The sequence below is a fragment of the Humulus lupulus genome, chromosome 1 (assembly GCF_963169125.1).
Source record: "Humulus lupulus chromosome 1, drHumLupu1.1, whole genome shotgun sequence".
In the NCBI taxonomy this organism is placed as follows: domain Eukaryota; kingdom Viridiplantae; phylum Streptophyta; class Magnoliopsida; order Rosales; family Cannabaceae; genus Humulus; species Humulus lupulus.
In genome coordinates, this window is record NC_084793.1 from 265491510 (window position 1) to 265512050 (window position 20541).

Below are 20541 nucleotides of genomic sequence, written 5' to 3' on the forward strand. Positions count from 1 at the left end.
TTCTTTTTGGTCCATATATTAGTTTAATGCACTAGGATGCTTCGACCGATAGATATTAGACTCAAACCCAGTTTCTGTGTAAAAAGGCTCAAATATGGTTCCTTTTTTTAGTTTTCAAATTTAAGAGAACATATCTTACACACCAAGATATCTGGTACAAAATCAGGATATTTTTTAAAGAATGCACGATTCCCAAAAATATCACATTTTTGATAACCGCCACCTTTTTCCCTGATTTTTTGGGATTTCCCATAACATGTCCGCCTTCTTCCCTTTCGGTGGAATACACGCTCTGAGATTGGCCTCATCCTTTGGATCGAGCTTGCCTTGTAGCCTCAATCATTTGAGATTAGGTATTATTTATCTCATTATTTCTTGCTTGCTTGGCCCTCACCCTTTTGTTTTCTTGTTAGATGCCGCAGAATTCGGGAAAGTGGTGGGGGTCAAAGCTCGCTATTCCTTACTCACCGGTAGCTTCAAGCCCGGAATCTCCTTTTACTCGGAACCAACGCTTAATTCGGGAGCACAAACTGAGGTGTGAGCAAGAGGATACTCGAGACCACTTCCGACGTTAGATAGACGAGGTCGAAGAAAGGAAAAGGAAAAGACTAAGGATCACCCTTTATCCAGATCCAGCCTCTCGACTCTATGCTCAAAGTAACAATTGCCTTCAAGCCGGGTGATCTTCAATTCTCGCTGATGGGGGAACCTTCTACCTCGCAGCCGAGGAGAGAATTCTTCGAGGTCGAGCATTATTGGAGCTCGGTTACATCGCTTGTTATATTATTTCATATAATATAATATTAGATTAAATAATGTGACAAAATGTGATTTATCACACAAATGTGATTTGTCACACCTTGTAACATATTATTGAGAGTCACAAAATTGGACACATGTGTATGCCTAAATGTGGGCATATTTTGGAGTTACAAAATCAGTTACAAATTTGTAACTCCCAAATATTACCCAAGAATGTGTATATTATATGTTACACATTTGAGATTGGATTTCATAAAGCCAGATGAGGAATGGCTGATAGAGATGTGATTTTAACTTCCATATTGTGTATGGAAGTTACAAAATCAAGTGGGAATAAATTAGAACGTTTTGAAAAAAAACTAAAAAATTGGTTGCTGAAAATGACCAAGGGCTGCGGCGCTTGAACAAGCGCCGCGGCCCTAGTGGCTGACAGCTTCATACAAATTCAGTTTTTATCCAATTTTGAACGTTTCCAACAGCCAAGTAACTCTCAAATCTTTATTTTAATTCTATAAAACATCCAATTAATCATTGGTAACAGCCATGGGGTTGGTGGAATTTGAAATTCAAACGGTGTCTCAAAACTCTATAAATAGGAGCCTAATGCTCACTTGTAAGACACACCATTTTTCATCCACAAAGCACTTGGCTGAAAAATACATCTTAAGGCTTGATTATTCTAGAGAGTTATTTCCTTTAGAGATCCCTTAGTGCTTAGAGAATAGGGGGAAATAAGCTTTTGGAGAAAGGTTTTTGAACCTTGTTCAAGTTGGTAATCCTCATTACTCTACACTTTGGTTGAGTGTGAGTTTGTGTTTTTCATTGATCTTTTCATTCAGTTGTTCTTCTTGTATTATTATTGTTTTGAGTTTCTAATCCTCTTCTTCTATTTCTATTTACATATTTATTGGTATCTCTTGTTTTAGAGTTTTGTTCTAATAATTCTCTTCTTTCTCTCTTTTCTGCATTTACTTGTATTGTTGGTCATTGAGTTGTAAACCTATTTATCTATCATCTTGTCCATGGTATTCTTTGCATAGAGTTGTATTTTTGGTTTTTTCCACTTTTCATTGAGCAATAAAATATATTCTCTTACATCGCTAGGTCAGATAATTGATATTCTGGCCTTTCACGGCATAGGACTATCGAGCTCACTGAGGTGTTAAGCTCCGACCTCCCATGAGCGGAGTTGCCACGCTCCGAGAGATGGAAATCCTGACAGCAAGCTGAGATATGCAGCTTGGAGCCAGGAACATATGAAGGCAGGGGCAGTACTGCCCTTGAAGTCTTTTTTCAAAGACTTCACGGACTTCGTTGGGCTGACTCCCTTCCAACTCAACACCAATTCTTACAGGGTTCTGTCTGCCCTGAGGTCGCTTTACCACGAGCTGAAGTAGAAATGACCTTCGCCTAAAGAGATCTTATATCTCTTTTGCTTGAAAAGCAATCCCTCCCGAGCTCGGGGAGGAGATGGCTTCTACTATCTCTCAAGCTATCCCAAGGAGAAGAAGATGTTTGAAGATCTTCCCAACCATCCTCCTGATTTCAAGAAGGCCTTCTTCTCGACAGATGGCCTAGCCCCATCTAGATTCTACTCATTTAGACGGATTCGTAAGTATCTCAACTTCCCTCTTTTTTGTGCTCGAACTTTGTTTAGGCTTGTGCTTAGCTGAAATGTGTTTGATCTTCCAGCCAATTACCATCGCCCTACTCCCACCAAGGAGATGAGAGAGCATAGAGAGACTCTACTCCAACTCCCCTACGGCAGGAGGTCCCTCTCCTATCTCCTACATGAAGGCAAGCTCCGGGCATGTGGTCTCTTGGGGGAGGATCAGTCTACATCCGACTGGTCCAATAAGAAGTACGACCAGTGGGAGCTCGTGCCTCAGCCGACCAGCAACCTTCCCTCAAGGAGAGATGCGAGGCCTCCATCTCCAGCTCAACGTCATAGGAGTCCGCAATCGGGGAATGAGGCCAATGATGAGGCCTCGAGCTCGGGCTCAGATGAACAAGGTACAGTCATCCTTAGCTCGGATTTGTGGTCTCCCTCACTACTAAAACATAAACCCGATAGATTAATATTGTGTGAGGACGATAGGAACCATTTCTATGTATTGTCTTGGGTAGATGAGAGGGTACATAGGTTCGATAGTTGGTTCGGGAAATACGACACCATTATAGCCTGAACGAGGTATGGGATGAAATAGCCGTCCAATATGAGACTAACGACTATAGGGACCTTTCGAGGTTGACATCCACCTACAGGGAAGGCACTCCCCCCGCCTCTTCTGAAGATGGGGGAATTTCGTGGTCACCGAGCACAAGCTCGGGGGAGAGTTCCAGTTAGGTTTCTCTCCACTTGTCTTTTTATCCCTTATCTATCTGCATCATGTTAATTTATTTCGTTTTGGGATAACTCATAATGTGGTGTAAATGTGCAGGCGAGATGGACTCCGACCTTGACAACATTCTGGTCAGTGGCGGAGCCAAGAGGAGTAAGCACCCGAGGGGGTCGCGAAAAACAGACCGGCCTGCTAAGGTCCTTAAGAGGACCGAGAAAACGCCACCTCCCCTGGCTCCGGTTGTTCCAAGCACAGCTTTGAGTCCACTTGCTTAGGCCAAGACTCCCTCCTCGACCTTGCCTCGTGTTCCTCCTACACCCCAGATCAATCCCATAGTTGGCCCACCTTCGAAGAAACCCTTGTCCTCAAAGACACCGCTACTTTCGATTTCTACTCATGTTGATGAGTATGTGATCGACAACGCAGCTGGACCCCACTGGGCTACGCTAGGCTCGGACGTTTTGTCTCGGGTGGGTCAGAGTTTTGGAAGCTTCGACGCTACTCACTGACAGTTTTTGAACAATGCCCAGGACTGCAACACTCTTTACGAGAAGAGCATCGAGCTCCATGCTGCGGTAATCTTTCTTCTCTAGCCGTTAGCTGCATTTTCACTTGGTCCATATGCTGATTTGATTTCTTTGTATGCCAGACTCTTGCTGTCTCTGCTCAGCTTAATTATAAGTTGAACAATGAGGTCCATTCGAGCATGTCTCTTGCTCAGGAGGCGAAGGATCTTCAACTCAAATTGAGTGACGAGCTCAAGGCAACAAAAGCAAAGGTGGAGGCAGGAGCTGAGGAGCTAAAGGCCAAGACATCCGAGCTTGAAAAGATGAATGCCTGGCTCGCGGAGCTTGAGAAGGAGAATGCTCGGGTCAAGGAGATCAATGCCAAGCTTGAAGAAGAGAAGACCGTCACTTTCGAGATCATGGAGGGTGAAAAGGTTCGTCTTCTTGAAGAGTTTAAGGAGAAAAAGGATCGGGCAGTCGACTTGGCCATGTACAGAATCTGGGCCAACAATGTTGACCTCGACACAAGCTTCTTAGGCCCTCTTGAAGCAAAGCTTGTGGCTAAATGGCAAGCTCGGCTTGATGAGGAGGAGACTGCTCGGGATGAGGCAGAGGAAGCTGGGGATGATGCCGATGCTGAGAAGGCCAAGGAGAATGCTCCTTCTTCTTAAATCTTACCTCGGGGCTGCGTCCCTCTGTATTTCTTGTAATGATCTTTTATGCCCACGGGGCCAAGACAATTCTATAGCTCGTAAAAGAGCTGCCTTTTCTTATGATATTTGAGATACCATTTTTTGACTTTATTTTAGTATATATGCTTTACACTTCTTGGGTTGAAATATTTTGTGCAATTTATATTAAAGTGTCATAAATGCCTGTTTATTCATACAAATATAGTTTGGATTTAAGCTCGAGGTTCAATGCATTCATGCACAGTTTGCTCGAATTATCCGCTTTCGATCTCGTTATTTGTCAAGGTCGGATATTACTTTTACCATGCACCCGAAAGTACTTATATGGTGTGTAATGCAAATGGTTTAGTTATATCTTACTTTTTTAGTTATTTTTTCTCGTCATCGGGTAGTTCCCCGAGGTTATGAGGTCGAAACTATTGTTTTAAAAGATACTCCAGCCCCGATCTTGACTTAACGCGAAGTGGGTTATGCTCAAACTTACTGTCGATTAGTTTTAGCTGGTTTGTTCCAAACCTATTAAGGTCGTGTTTGGTTTGTAATCCATACACTTATATTTCTATCTCTTGATAATTTGATTATGTTCAAACTTTCTTATCTCGCGCATTTGGTTACCCCCAAACACTTGTATGTTTTTGATAGTTTGGTTATATCCAAACTATCTTAGCCTGTGCATTTGGTTATATCCAAACATTTGTATATTTTTCGTATATGCTTTTATTTTTTTCATGTTGATGGCATATATACCACTAATGCTCCCTTAATATCCTATGAATGTGACCATATGTTATTCAACTAAGAGAGGTTGCAAAAAATACAACATATTAAAACGAACTCAAACTTTATTTGAAAAAGGGAATTTACTCATTTGGTACCCTATGTTTTTGCAAAGTATCATTTTGGTACCCTCTGTTTTCAATAATGCTCATATAGTACCTTGTATTTTAAAATTATATATATTTGATATCCTAGACTCAGATTTGATAGATAAAATTTTGTCAATATGATCAAACTGTCATCAATTATATGTAATTAAGTAATTAAATTTAAATTTGGAACTTACATAATTGACAGCAGTTTGATTAAATTGGTAAAATTTTATTAATTAAATTTAAGTTTAGGGTACCAAATATGTACGATTTTAAAATAGAGGGTACCATATGAGCATTATTGAAAACAGAGGGTACCAAAATGATACTTTGCAAAAACACATGGTACCAAATGATTACCTACCCTTTGAAAAATTCAAAAATAGAAAAACAGTATAGATAAACAAGCATGGTTATAGGCGACATCCTTCCTACACTATTGATAGTAAGGTCGTAGGTGTTCGCCATTCCATGCTCGTGGTACCAGACTTCCATCCAATCTTGCCAACTTGTACACGCTGGGTCGGATGACTGATTCTATCTGATAAGGTCCTTCCCAATTTGGCCCGAGCACGCCAGCTGCTGGATCCCGTGTTGCCAAGAATGCATGCCTCAGCACCAAATCTCCTACGCCAAATTTTCTATCTCGAACTCTTTTGTTGAAGTACTGGGTAGCTCGCTGTTGGTATGCAATATTTTTATTGAGCTTCGTTCCTTCTTTCTTCGATCAAGTCCATAGTTTCTTCGAGCTGAGAGTGGTTCGAGGTTTGGTCATAAGCGAGGGTTCAAATTGTGGGAATTTTGACCTCGATTGGCAACATAGCCCCGCAACCATACGCCAGAGAAAATGGGGTATGTCCTGTTGATGTACGAGCCGTGGTTCTATATGCCCATAGAACTTGGGGCAATTCTTCGGACCATCTTCCTTTAGCTTCTTCCAACTTTTTCTTTAGCGAACTCTTTAGGGTCTTATTTACAGCTTCGACCTGGCCATTCGCCTGGGAATGGGCCACCGATGAAAAGATCTTTATTATCCCATTTTTTTCGCAAAAGTTGGTAAATAGATCGCTGTCGAATTAAGTACCGTTATCAGACACAATCTTCCTTGGCATCCCATATCGGCATATGATGTTTTTCACTACGAAGTCAAGGACTTTCTTCGAGGTTATTGTTGCCAAAGGTTTGGCTTCAGTTCACTTCATGAAGTAATCTACGGCAACTACTGCGTATTTTACTCTGCCCTTGCCAGTCGGCAGTGAGCCTATGAGGTCGATTCTCCAGACCGCAAATGGCCACGGGGAGGTCATCATAGTTAGCTCAGAGGGTGGAGCTCGAGGAATTGTGGCGAACCACTGGCACTTACCACACCTCTTGACGTAGTCGAACGAATCTGTTTTGATGGTAGGCCAGAAGTATCCCTGGCGTATAATCTTCTTGGATAGGCTATGCTCCCCAGTATGGTCTCCACAGAACCCTTCATGAATTTCCTCTAGGATTTTCTTAGCCTCGGGTGGGGTCACACATCGGAGTAGCGGCATGGAATATCCTCTTCTATATAGCTTTCCATCTATAATGGTATACCTGGGGACCTGATACATCAGTTTTCGAGCCTTGATCCGTTCTTCCGGGAGAACGCCGGTCTCAAGGTATTCAACTATCGGAGTCATCCAGGTTGGCTCAAAACTGATCATGCACACATCCTCTTGATCAGGTTCGTTAATACTAGGCGTCGCGAGATGCTCGACTGGCACGACATTCAGTTCGCCAGTCTCGGTAGAGGTAGCAAGCCTGGCTAAGGCGTCCGCATTCGAGTTTTGTTCTCGGGGGACCTGTTCTAGCGCATAGAACTCGAGATGCTCCAGTGCTAATTTTGCCTTTTCTAAATATGCTTCCATTCTCGTACCACGAGCCTGGTACTCTCCTAAAATTTGATTAACCACTACCTAGGAGTCACTGTAGCAATGTATCGCTTTGGCTTTGAGCTCCTTGGCTATACGAAGTCCTGCCAGTAGAGCCTCGTATTCGACTTCGTTATTCGACGCGTTGAAGTCAAATCTCAAGGCATAGTGAAATCGGCTTCCTACTGGGGTGATCAAAATTACTCCTGCTCCCGATCCATTTTCATTAGAAGACCCGTCAACATAAAGTTTCCACAGCTCGCGGGTCGGGGTTATAACTTCGTTGTTGGCCACGCCAGTGCACTCCACTATGAAGTCTACCAAGGCCTGTCCTCTTATGGTCGTCCTTGGATGATAAGTGATCTTGAATTGTCTGAGTTCAACGTCCCATTTGAGCAGTCGACCTGAGGCTTCTGGCTTGGACAGGACTTGTCTTAGTGGTTGATCGGTAAGTACATGGATGGGGTGCACCTGAAAATAGGGTCGGAGCTTTCGAGATGAGTGAATTAGGCTGCGAGCTAACTTCTCCATCAAGGGATGTCTCGATTCTGCCCCTAGTAACCTTTTACTGACATAATACACGGGCCTTTGCACCTTTTCTTCTTCCCGCACGAGTACCGCGCTTATGGGGTGCTCGGTCGTAGCAAGGTACATGTACAGAACTTCTCCCGTAATGGGTTTTGACAATATGGGGGGTTTTGCGAGGTGTTTCTTGAGCTCTTGAAAAGCCAACTCGCATTCCTCCGTCCATTCGAATTTCTTGCCTCCCCTCAAAAGGTTGAAAAATGGAAGACAACGGTCCGTAGATTTCAAGATAAACCTACTTAGCGCCGCCATCCTGCCAGTCAAACTTTGGACATCCTTATGCTTCCGAGGTGAGGGCATATCAATTAGAGCCTGGATTTTGTCTGGAATAGCTTCTATTCCCTGAGCATTTACAATGAATCCCAGGAATTTTCCTGAAGATACTCCGAAAGAGCACTTCTGAGGGTTAAGTTTCATGTTATATCTCCGTAACATGGCAAAGCATTCTTCGAGGTCATCCACATGGTTATTGTTAAGTTGAGATTTAACTAACATATCGTCAACATAAACTTCCATGTTATTACCTATTTGTTCGGAGAACATCATGTTCACGAGTCGCTGGTAAGTGGCTCCAGCATTTTTGAGCCTGAATGGCATGACGTTATAACAATACAGCCCTTTGTTTGTTATGAAACTCGTATGCTCTTGGTCAGGGGCATGCATGACAATCTGGTTATATCAAGAATATGCATCCATGAACGACATGAGTCCATGCCCTGCCGTGGCATCCACGAGATGGTCGATCCGAGGTAAAGGGAAGCAATCCTTAGGACAGGCCTTGTTGAGGTCCGAGTAGTCAATACAGGTCTGCCATGTCCCGTTAGGCTTCGGGACCAGTACCGGGTTGGCTACCCAATCGGGGTAAAAAGCATTCCTGATGAATCAGTTTGCTTTTAATCTGTCGACTTCCTCTTTAAGGGCCTTCTTCCTATCGTCATCTAGTAGTCTTCGCTTTTGCTGCTTCGGCGGGAAGCTTTTGTCGACATTCAACGCGTGACTCACCACATTTAGACTTATCCCTATCATGTCCGAATGTGACCATGCGAAGACATCCTGGTTCTTCTTCAAAAAACAAATTAATTGCTATTTGGTTTATTTGGGGAGGTTTTTCACGACCTTACTGTTTTCGGGGGGCTGCTTCTTCGAGCCTAATTTCTTCGAGCTCTTCCAATGGTTCGAGATCAGCTCTTTCCTCTATTCTTGGATCGATTTCTTCATCTATCTCAAAGACTGTCCCATCTTTATTCTGAATAACGACGAGCGCTTGTGCGCTCGTCTGCTTCTTTCCTCTTATAGAAATGCTATAGCATTCCCTTCCGGCTAATTGGTCTCCCTTCAATGTTCCGATGCCACTAGAAGTCGGGAACTTGATGGCCAAGTGCCCTACAGACGAGATTGCCCCCAGCCCTACTAGGGCGGGTCTACCGAGCAGCACGTTGTAGGCCGATGGCAGGTCCACTACTACGAACTCCATCATCTTGGTTGTTGAGACTGAGTAGTCTCCCAAGGTCACAGGGAGTTCAATGGACCCCATACAGGCAATCCCTTCTCCTGAAAAGCCGTACAGCGTCATTGCACAAGCTTTTAGGTCACGAAGCGTGAGTCCCATCTTTTCTAAGGTGGCCTTATAGAGAATGTTCACTGAGCTCCCATTATCAATAAGACTCGGTGAACCCTCTTGTTCGCGAGCTGAAGAGTGATGACCAGTGGGTCGTTGTGAGGAAACTGAACATGGGACGCATCGTCCTCAGTAAAGGTTATAGGCTGAGATTCAACCTTTTGGTACTTTGGAGCTCTGCATTCGGGTTCATAAGGGGACCCGTCCCCAGTTTTCAGCTCGTTCACATATCGCTTTTGGGCGTTCTTGCCCGATCCTGCGAGGTGAGGCCCGCCCGAGATGGTTACCACATCTTCTCCATCAATCGGAGGGGGTCTCTCTTCTTCCTTAGCCCGAGAATTGTTGTTTTGGGCAGGTGGCAGTGCAACTGTCCTCTGGCTGGTAGAAGCCTGATTGTTGTTCTGGTTCCTGACATACTGCCTGAAGTATCTTCTCGAGATCAGACCTTCGATCTCGTCCTTCAGTTGCATGCACTCATCAGTAGTGTGCCCAGTATCTCTGTGAAATCAATAGTATTTATTGGAGTCTCTCTTGGAATTTTGGTTTCTCATGGGGTCTGGACGCCTGAAAGGGACCTGGTTTTCATTAGCCAGGTAAATATTCTCCCGAGACTCGTTGAGCTCGGTTTACACCTTGTACACGGAGAAATACCTTTCCCCTTTCTTCTTCTTTCCCCCTTCCGCCTCGGGGTTACTTCCTTCATTCTTCTTTCTTTTGGAAGGGTTTTCTGCAGGGGGTTTCGAGGCTGATGGGTCTGCCGAAGTCGAGGCAGAGTTTACGTTTGTCGTTGTAGTTATGGGCTGAGAGGTCATATTCAGTGTTGACCTCGCCTCTTCTACATTGACAAACCTCTGAGCTCGTCTATTAAACTCGGTTATTGACCTCACATGCTTCCTCTACATATCTTCCCAGAGGGGACTTCCTGGCATTACCCCAGCTCGGACGGCCATTAAATGACCACCGTCGTCTACATCCCGAGCTCGGGTGACTTCCATATTGAATCTTGTAAGGTAGCTTTTCAACGTTTCATTTGGTTGTTGCCGGACATTGATCTAGGCCAATGCCTCGGGCCTTACCCCGATCATGGCTCTAAATTTCTTCTTGAAATCTTTTGACAACTGATCCCAAGAAGTGATTGAATGCCTCTTATATTTCTCGAACCAGTTTTTCGCTGGTCCTGTAAGCGATGCTGGAAACAGCATGCATCTGAGCTCGTAACCCACATTACTTGCTCTCATTATAGTGTTAAATGTACTTAAATGACTGTACAGGTCGAATTTCCCTTCAAAAGGTGGGACATGAGGAATCTGAAACCCTTGAGGAAATGGAGTGTTGGAAATGTGGGGAGCAAATGGTTCGAGTTCCTCATCAGAATCTTCGTCCCGATTCCGACCTCGCTCATTCTGTAAGAGCCTAAATGCTCTTTCCAATCGATCAATTCTTTCCTGAACTGGATCACAGGGGGTCTCGCCTGAAATTGGTTATCGTTGATCACAATTCCAGGCTCGCGCCTTCGCATGGGATCCTTGCGTCCATTTAGACGATCTCTCAGGTCTGGGTTCGAGGGATTACCACTCCCCTGATTTTGATTCAGGTGTTCCCCCAGGTCAGGGTGGTTCCTTTGGTTCCCAGTATTTTTGCGTCCTTGATCATACATACTAACTGATCTGGTGTCCCCTAAGTCGTTGTTGGCCAGGCTCGTTGCATGATTGTTTCAAGATGGATTCCTTTCAGGCTGCCTCGTCTCTATAGTGCGAGACCGAGACATTTGGCTTCTCGTAGGCTGGGCGCCTCTCTGTTCTCTAGTAGTTTCTCCATTCCCCTACTTCCGTCCAGCTCGCCTTTCCCTATCACCCTGATTCGATTGTGTATTTCTCCGAGGCGGTGATGGATATCTTATTGGCGATGGAGGGAACCGTATAGGTGGTGGTGGCTGCCACCCATTTCGGGGTCTGGATGGTCCCGAGTTCGCCTGTGCCGACTTGGTAACATTCTGTGTGTTACCAGGATTCTGAGTCCGAGCCTCTGCAGGGGCTCGGTTATTCCCAGTTTCAGCTGGTAACTCAGCAGTTGAGTTAACCGGAGCTCTAGCCCGGGTGTTTCTTCAGGGCCTCGAGGGAGCAGGCTGTTCTGCCGGTGGCGGAGGTTGCTCCGTTCTTCTTGTGGTAGCGTTTTTGCGAGGTCGCCCACGAGGCCTGCGGGGAGGAACATGAACGTCTCGCGGAGGTGGGGCTTGGACCTGAGGCGGAGGTTGGGGCTGAGCTGCCTGTGCCTCCGCAGCTAATCTAGCTAGCTCATCGTTACGTTTCTTGGCCTTAGCCAACTGCTTTCTTAACTGTCGATTTTCAAGTTCCACTATGGGGACATACCGCTCGGGATTATAGTACATGTCCTTGTCGTCCCTGGGAGCCGGAGGTGCCGGAGGTCATCGAGAATCGGAGGACTCACTTCTTTCTTCTGGTTCTGGATTCGTCATTGGTTGTTTCCCGCGGCGGCGTGGATAGTTTTCTTCAGGAATATTCGGATCATTTGCGGCCATAGCTAATCAGGGAATGTACTGCTTAATGCTCTCAACGAAAGCACCAAACTGTTAATGCCGTTTTTCGTCAACTTAAAATGTAAAGCAATTAAACTATAAGAACTATGACGCAGATGAATAATATGGTAGAATAACAAGAGTTTTACGTGGTTCAGCAGTTAAATCTGCCTAGTCCACGAGTCTATTTTATTTAGACTTGGAGTTTTCTGGAAATCCTTCAGAGATGAATTCTCCAGAGTTTCTCTCAAGATATCAGAAGATCCCCCCTCTATAAATGTTCATGACCTCTCTATTTATAGAGAGTTCTCAGAGTTTATTCCCACATATTTCGGGAAGATACTTCTGCTTATTAATTAAAATAAAGATATTAAATACTGTAACTCCTATATACAAGGAAACGTCCCCTGAAGACCAGGAAACGGGTAACAGAATTGTTAATATCTTTTTAATGTTGGGATGTTACAACAATAAATATCTTTAAACGTACGGAACGCGTTACATCAGATGACTCATCAAATCTTCGAGGTTAGCAACCAACATCATGCCAGTCAAGGTTTAAGGATAAGTTACGAACTAGTTGCCTTATTCCAAGACCAGCTCGGAGCAGATAAATACCATCGAGACTGTTACATTTCGAGCTTGTGCTCTTTAAGCTCGGGCTACTTGACTCGAAGACACCAGACAACGAATGTATCCTGATGCTATGTTCTTTCGAGGTTGGAAAGGATCCCGATATTACCTGTCTTCGAGGCTGCCGCCTTGCTCCGAGGTTTTGACATCTGGACCACGAACATGCGTTTTATATATCTCGAGCTCACACTTGACGAGTCCAGCTTTCGAGATCACAATCTCAGGTCTCGAAATCTGGGTGTAACAATATATTAATTGAAAAGTTAAACAAAAATATTGTTTATGGTTTTTTTAAATATATATATAATATAATATCTTTTTTAACCATAAATGATAATTTTTTAATAAAAATTAAGATTATGTATTATATATTATTATAATAACATTTTGTAATATATTAATATAAGTATTAAATATTTAAATATTAATATAATAATATTTGAATTTATATTAATATAATTAGTAAAATTTTATAATATTTAAATTTAAATTTATATTAATATATAATTATTAAATATTTAGTTTTGTATTAAATATTATTATAATTAGTAAAATTTTATAATATTTGAATTTAAATTTATATTAATATAATTATTATATATGTAGTCTTATATTAAATATTATTATAATAATGATATTTTATAATATTTGAATTTATATTAATATAGGAGTTGTTTGATAATACTTAAAAAAATAGTTTTTTTAGTTAATTAAAATTTAAAAATTAAATGTAAAATAGTGTTTGGTAATTCTATTTTTATTTATTATTTTTTAAAATTTTAATTAAAATTCATTAAATTTTGAAAATAAAAAATTTTCACTTTCAAATTTTTTAAACAATTTTTGACTTTTTTCGTTTTTTTTCTTCTCTTCTTCAAATCAACATCTCATTTTATATTGTTAAACAACAAATAAAAATAAAAATTATCAAACATATTTATTATTTTTGTTTTTTAAAAACAAAAAACAAAAATAGTTATCAAACATATTTTTATTTTTTAAAAATAAAGAAACAAAAATAAAAGTAATATTTCTATTTTTGTGTTTAAAAAATTTAAAAACAAAAATTTTACCAAACACAACCATAGTTAATAAATATCTTTTTTAGTAGTTTTAAAAGTATAAAAAATTAAATATTTAGAATGTTTCGTTAAACTTAGGGTCCATTTAGTAAAATTTTTGTTTTTGAATTTGTTAAACACAAAAATAGAAATATTATTATTTTTTTTTTTTTTATTTTAAAAAAATAAAAATATGTTTAGTAATTATTTTTTTTGTTTTTAAAAACAAAAAATAATAAACGGGTTTGATAACTTTTATTTTTATTTTTTGTTTAACAATATAATGTATTGATTTGAAAATGAGAAGAAAAAAAATGAAAATTGTTTAAAAAAATTTTAAAAGTGAAAATTTTTTATTTTCAAAATTTAATAAATTTTAATTAAAATTTAAAAAATTAATAAATAAAAATAAAATTATTAAACACATTTTATGTTTAATTTTCAAATTTCTAATTAATTAAATCAATTTTTTTTTAAGTGTTACTAAATAGTCCCTTAATAAAACAAATACTTCAAAACAAGAATTTCTATTACCTACACATTTTTTATACAGAGATAAAGATTATAAAAATAAAAAGATAAAATGAATATATTACTTATTTACAAATATATCACTAATTTATGACATTTATCTATTTCGGACCCGACCCAACCCAACCCAATTCTGGTCCTAAACCTAAACGCATTTTCATATTTTCTTTTTCTTTCTCTCTTTCGATCTCAGCTAAGAAGTCGCCGCCGACGATTTCCACTGACTGAAAGTAATTTCAAGATTAGATTTTTCTCTCTCTCGCTCTGTTTATTGTTTCTAATTCATGGATTTGTGCTACTGTACTGTGGATTGGGGAAAAGATAGCTTGTTCTCATTATTATTATTTTTTATAATTTATTCTTCCAATTCTCTTGAATTTAATTTATGATTTACCATTTAAATTAGGTTCAACTTTTCCCATTTGGTCATTGTTCATTCGTTATTTTTTGTTTTTCATTTCAGAATGAGAAGATTTATTGATAATTTTATTGGTAAAATTAGGGCTTTGTTTGCATCAAGTTTTTGTTTGTTTTGATAATTTTATTTTATTTATTCGTTATATATAGAATGAAAGATATGGCGGTGACATTAGACTAGAAGACACAAACAAACAACTCATTTAGCGCTAATCAACTCGTTCTTCTCAACTCACTCACTCACCCATGGCGGACTGCTCCGACTCTCCTCCCTCTCCTTCTCCCACTTCTCCCATGAATATCGACGGCTCCGACCGCGACTCCGTCCTCTCCAACTCGGAATGGCTCACTCAGCGGGAGGTAATCGAACGCCGTGCCCGACGAGTCAAGCAACTCGCTCGTCTTTACAGGCACCATTACTGGGCTTTGGTGGGGGACCTCAAGGCCAAGCACAGAGAATACTACTGGACCTACGGTAAGAGTCCCTTCAAGGAAGACGAGCCCCTCCCTCCCAACGGTGCGGACGGAACCGGAGAGAACGGGAAGCCAGGGTTGGCTTCCTCCACCGGAATTGGGGATGACATTAAAAGGTGCCAAATGGCTGGCTGTAAGAACAGGCCCATGGCCTTGACGAAGTTTTGCCATACCCATATACTCTCTGATCCCCAACAAAAGCTCTATAAGGGTTGCACATATGTCATCAAGAGGTATTTCTAACTTCTATTGTTTTTCGTTTTTTGATTTATTTTTCTTTGATAAACCATTTTTGGTTGTTGCCAGTTGAGAAAAAAAAAGAGTTTTCTTTTGATGAAAGCTAATGGTTTTGGGTAAGAATTTGAAATCTTCTCGAAAGGGATTTTACAGCTGAATTGAATTTCTTGTTAGACACTAGTAGTGAAGATTTAATCCAATTACAAGAACTTAGTTGAGGTTATGATTATGAATTAGGAAGTTTTTGGGTGTGGTGTTTTCTTAGAATTAATAATTTGAGAAGGATAGGTACGTTCATTGGTATTTTTTGATATCAAGGAAACTGTTTAGTTTGAATTACATCACACGGATGGAGAGTATGTTAGTTGAATCTGAAAGTACAAACAAATTGGATGATTGCAAAATATTTGGTCAATGTGAGAGAGTATCTTCCTCGAATAAATCATTAGTTAGTGCACTTAATTCTAATGGAGAAAGTTTGGGGCCTTTAAGAGAGATAAATCGTGTGTTTTCACTTAGGTACAGTTAGTTTGTATGTCATGAAACTCAGGTGCTCATTCTTTATCTATCTTAGTATAACGAGGCTGAAGTTTCCCTGCATTTAATAGTTTATTTTGAACTTTTAATAGTTTACTTTGTTGCTTGTCAAGTGATTATTTCTCGAGTTTATTAGTTCAATCACATATAATATATACTTCTATCTAGTTAGTAAGACAATTTTGTATATCCAGTATGCAGTCAGGGCCTCTGCTGTGTTGTAAACCAATACTGAGATCCACAGTTCCTTCTCTCTGCCCAACTCATTTTCAGAAGGGTGAAAAATGCCTCCTACGGGACCTAAGAAAGGCAGGTCTGAATATCTCTTCATTAAATAACCTTGCTCCAAAACTCCATGTCATAGTTGCCGAATTCGTAAACCAAATCCAATCCAAAAGGAGAGCTTTACGAAAGGCTTGTGTAGCTAAGGTCGAGCCAAAGTAGGACGGAGCCCACCATTTCTTAGGCTCCTATGCCCTTTGATACTGCTGAATATTTAAGCACATATATACATATATATGGTGGAAGGGGGACTAAATTTTGATAGGACATTAGACTTTTGCCTAAGAAAGAAGACATTTGTGCATACAGAGACTTCATTTTCTTCACGACAACCTCGCCCATTTTCATAATTGCTGTGAGCTTTATCATATCAGCAATAATAATGTAAATTGGTTATTCTACTTCAAGTCTTGATGATTTTATTGTTGTAATTAGTTCACAAAATACTCCCCTCAAGGGTTATTATTATGTATATAACCTGTTGTGCATGATTGTGCAGTTAAAGTTGTGTAGGTTTCTCCTTATGATTCCAACCAAGTATATGACTTCATTTTGAACTTTTTTTTTTACTATATGAGATTCTAATTATCTTCCTTCTAATATTCATTATTCAACTTCGGTGATCTATAAGAATTTGTACATGACATGAGTAGGAGTATATAAAGGGAGGAAAGAATCCTCCTGTGTAAAATTTCAGTTTATTAAATCACAAGAGAAGCACAATGTATTAGTTATGTCTTATATACTAGATGTCATTTAATATGAATTAGCATTCAATTAATAGGAAAAGAAAGAAGTAGAAAAAAATGAAGTTTACTAGTATATGAAGTTTCCAACCTCCAACTTTCACTTATTATTGAAACTTTCAAAATTTCCCACTTGAAGAAATTACATGTAATGGGAAGCCACTTGATTTCTATACATGATTCTTATTCATGCATTTTTTTTAAGACGAGGTATACTAGTTATTTACAACTTTCTATAAAGTTTTAAAAAGTTTCCAATAATAAATCGTGTCAAAAATATACTTCCAAAAGTTTGTTACATGCTTGTTTTTTTTTTAAGAATAATGATGCATGTATTTCCAATCTGCACACTTAAATTACACACACTATTATTATGTGTTGTTAATCTCAACCATGAATACTTTTAGGTGGAGTTCCCATATTATTTAATTATATAGTTGATATTACTTACACATCATAGTGTGTAAATTGAGGATGCATTTATTATTACTATTTTTTTAATTATATTTTTTTACATGTAAATTATTCGAAATTTTATAAAATTTTGAAGAATATTTTAAATTACTAGAATATATACTGTTGTTACATCCCGATCCTTGAGAATTGTGATCTCGAAAGCTGGATTCGTCAGGTGTGAGCTCGCAATGTCTAGAATACGTGTCCGCAACCTAGGCACCGAACTTACAAAGCAGGGGGCAACTTCGAAGATGGCAGCCTCGAAGTCCTCACAAGCTCGAAAGACAGACATCGGAGTACGTCTATTCTCGGGTGGCCTCGGATCAGGAGTTCCGAGCCTGACATAAGTATGAGCTCGAAACCACATGATCTCGGGGAAAATATTACAACTCGAAAGTCACTAAGAGACCTGGGCTGGCACGACACTGACAATGTAGATTGCTAACTTCGAACATCTTAATGAGTTACTTGGAGAGACAGTCTACATTTATTGTTGTAACTTCCCTATAATAAAGGGATATTTATTATTCAGTTATACGTCTCCTGGTCTTCAGGGGACATTTCCTTGTATATAGGAGTTACAGGCTTTTAATGCCATTTAATTTATTGATGTAAAGAATAACTTCCCAGAGACGTGTGTGATAGTATTTTGAGACTTCCTTTATAAATAGAGAAATCCTGTACCTTTGTAGAGGACCGAAATTTTGTGATCCTGAGAGAAACTCTGGAGAATTCGTTTTTGGAGAATTTCTAGAAATCATCTTAAGTTCTAATAACAAAGACTTGTGGACTAGGCAGAGTTAACTGCTGAACCAAGTAAAAAATTCTGCTTGTTTTATTGTATTTTTCTGGCCATAACTATTTATTGTTTACGTGCTCTATATTCACTGTTGACGAAAAACGGCGTCAACAGTTTGGTGCATTCATTGAGAGCCTTAAGCATTTAGTTCCTGAACAAGTTATGGCCGCAAACGATCAAAACATTCCTGAAGAAAACTATCCGAGACGCCCTGAGAAGCAGCCAATGGTAAACCCGGATAATGAAGAAAGAAGCGAGTCCTCCGATTCTCGGGGACCGTCAGCACCTCCAAGGGATGAGGATATGTACTACAACCCTGAGCGGTACGTTCCCATTGTGGAATTTGAAAACCGGCAGCTGAAACAGCAATTGGCCGAAGCCAACAACCGGAATGAGGAGTTGGCTAGTATAGCTGCAGAGGCTCAGGCGGCTCAGCCCCCACCTTCGCGTGAAAACCAAGCCCCTCCTCCGAGGGACGTGCATGTTCCTCCCCGCAGGCCTTGTGGGCGTCCACGAAAAAATGTTGCCACGAGAAGGCCAGAGCAGCCTCTGGCACCAGCAGAGCCATCCGCTCCTTGGAGACCCCAGAGGAGTACCTGAGCTAGGGCTCCGGTTAATTCAACTGCGGAAGTACTAGCGGGAACTGGGAATAACCGAACCACTTCAAAGGCTCGGACTCAAATCCCTGGTAACACGCAAAATGCAACCAACCTATCTTGGGCAAACTCCGGGCCATCTAGGCCTCGAAATGGGTGGCAACAACCTTCACCCATACGCTTTCCGCCATCACCTATAAGATATCTTTCTCCACCTCGCAAGAATGCTAAGCCAGATCGAGATGACGAGGAAAGACGTGCGGGAAGGAGGCAGGGGAACAGAGAAGCCTTCAGGGAGCGAAGGGGTGCTCAGTCTACAAGAAGTCAAATGTCCTGGTCTCGCACTGCAGAAACGAGGCAGCATGAAAGAGACCCCTCTCAAAATAATCATGCGACGAGTCTTACTAGTGACGACTCGGGAGATACTAGATCGATCAGTATGTATGACCGAGGTCGAAAGAATACTGAGAGCCACAGGAATCGCTCCGACCTGCGGGAACACTTGAATCAGAATCGGGGTAATTTAAACCCGACAAGCCCGGACCTGAGGGATCGCCTAAATGGGCGAAAAGATCCCCTGCGGAGGCGCGAGCCTGGAATTGTGATCAATGACAGTCAATTTCAGGCAAGACCCATCACGGACCCGGTCCAGGAAAGAATTGATCAGTTGGAGAAGGCCTTCAGACTTTTGCAAAATGAGCAAGGCCAAGGTCGGCATGAGGACTTTGATGAGGAGCTTGAACCGTTCGCTCCCTATATTTCCAATACCCCATTTCCTCAAGGATTTCGGATCCCTCATGTCCCAATGTTTGAGGGAAAGTCCGACCTGTACAGCCATCTGAGTACATTCAATACCATAATGAGAGCAAGTAACATGGGTTACGAGCTCAGATGTATGTTATTTCCGGCATCGCTAACGGGACCAACCAAGAGCTGGTTCGAAAAATATAGAAGAAACTCAATCACTTCTTGGGATCAGCTGTCTAAGGACTTCAAGAAGCAGTTCAGAGCCATGATGGGGGTCAGACCTGAGGCATCAACTCTGACTAATGTCCGACAGCAGCCAGGTGAGACATTAAAAAGCTACCTTACGAGGTTTACCTTAGAAGTTGCCCGGGCCCGAAATGTGGATGACAGCGGTCATCTAATGGCTGTCCAAGCTGGAGTAATGCCAGGAAGCGCTCTCTAGGACGACATGCAGAGAAAATCGGTGAGGTCCTTAACCGAGTTTAACAAACGAGCACAGAGGTTTGTCAATGTAGAGGAAGCGAGGTCGACACTTAATGTGACCTCCCAGCCTGTAACTATAACGATAAACGTAAACTCTGCCTCAACTTTAGTGGACCCACCAACCTCAAAGCCTGCTGCGGAAAACCCTTCCAAGAGAAAGAAGAATGAAGGGAGTAACCCCGAGGCCGAGGGAGGAAAGAAAAAGAAGGGGGAAAGATATTTCTCCGTGTACAGAGTGTACACCGAGCTTAACGAGTCTCGGGAGAACATATACCTGGCTAATGAAAACCAGGTCCCCTTTAGACGTCCAGACCCAATGAGGAATCAGAAGTCCAAGAGGGACTCCAGCAAATATTGTCGATTTCACAGAGACACCGGGCATACTACTGATGAGTGCCGATAGTTGAAGGACGAGATCGAAGGTTTGATCTCGAGGGGCTACTTTAGGCAATATGTCAAAAACCAGAACACTAATCAGGCGCCTACAAGCCAAAGGGCAGCTGCGCCACAACCTGCACAAAACAACAATTCCTGAGCCAGGGAAGAAGATAGGTCCCCGCTGATCAATGGAGAAGACGTGATAACCATCTCGGGAGGGCCTCATCTCGCGGGAGTGGGCAGGAATGCCCAAAAGAGATATGTGAATGAGCTAAAAACTGAGGACGGGTCTCCTTATGAACCCGAACCTAGAGCTCCTAAAAATCAAAAGATAGAGTCTCAGCCAATAACCTTTA

The 20541-nt window shown here is 41.2% G+C and overlaps 1 protein-coding gene and 1 long non-coding RNA gene across 2 annotated transcripts; both read left to right on the forward strand.

The window, feature by feature from the left end:
- LOC133806245 (uncharacterized) lies at positions 1-4631 on the forward strand. The gene is made up of 3 exons (XR_009879030.1): positions 1-3104; positions 3204-3679; positions 3754-4631. It is a non-coding gene; the product is annotated as an uncharacterized LOC133806245 (long non-coding RNA).
- Positions 4632-14124: 9493 nt separating this feature from the next.
- LOC133806250 (uncharacterized) lies at positions 14125-16573 on the forward strand. Its single transcript, XM_062244373.1, has 3 exons — positions 14125-14263; positions 14601-15157; positions 15893-16573. Exons 2-3 carry the CDS (start codon positions 14697-14699, stop codon positions 16140-16142), a joined length of 711 nt encoding a protein of 236 aa, XP_062100357.1. The 5' UTR covers positions 14125-14263; positions 14601-14696; the 3' UTR covers positions 16143-16573.
- Positions 16574-20541: the final 3968 nt, after the last annotated feature.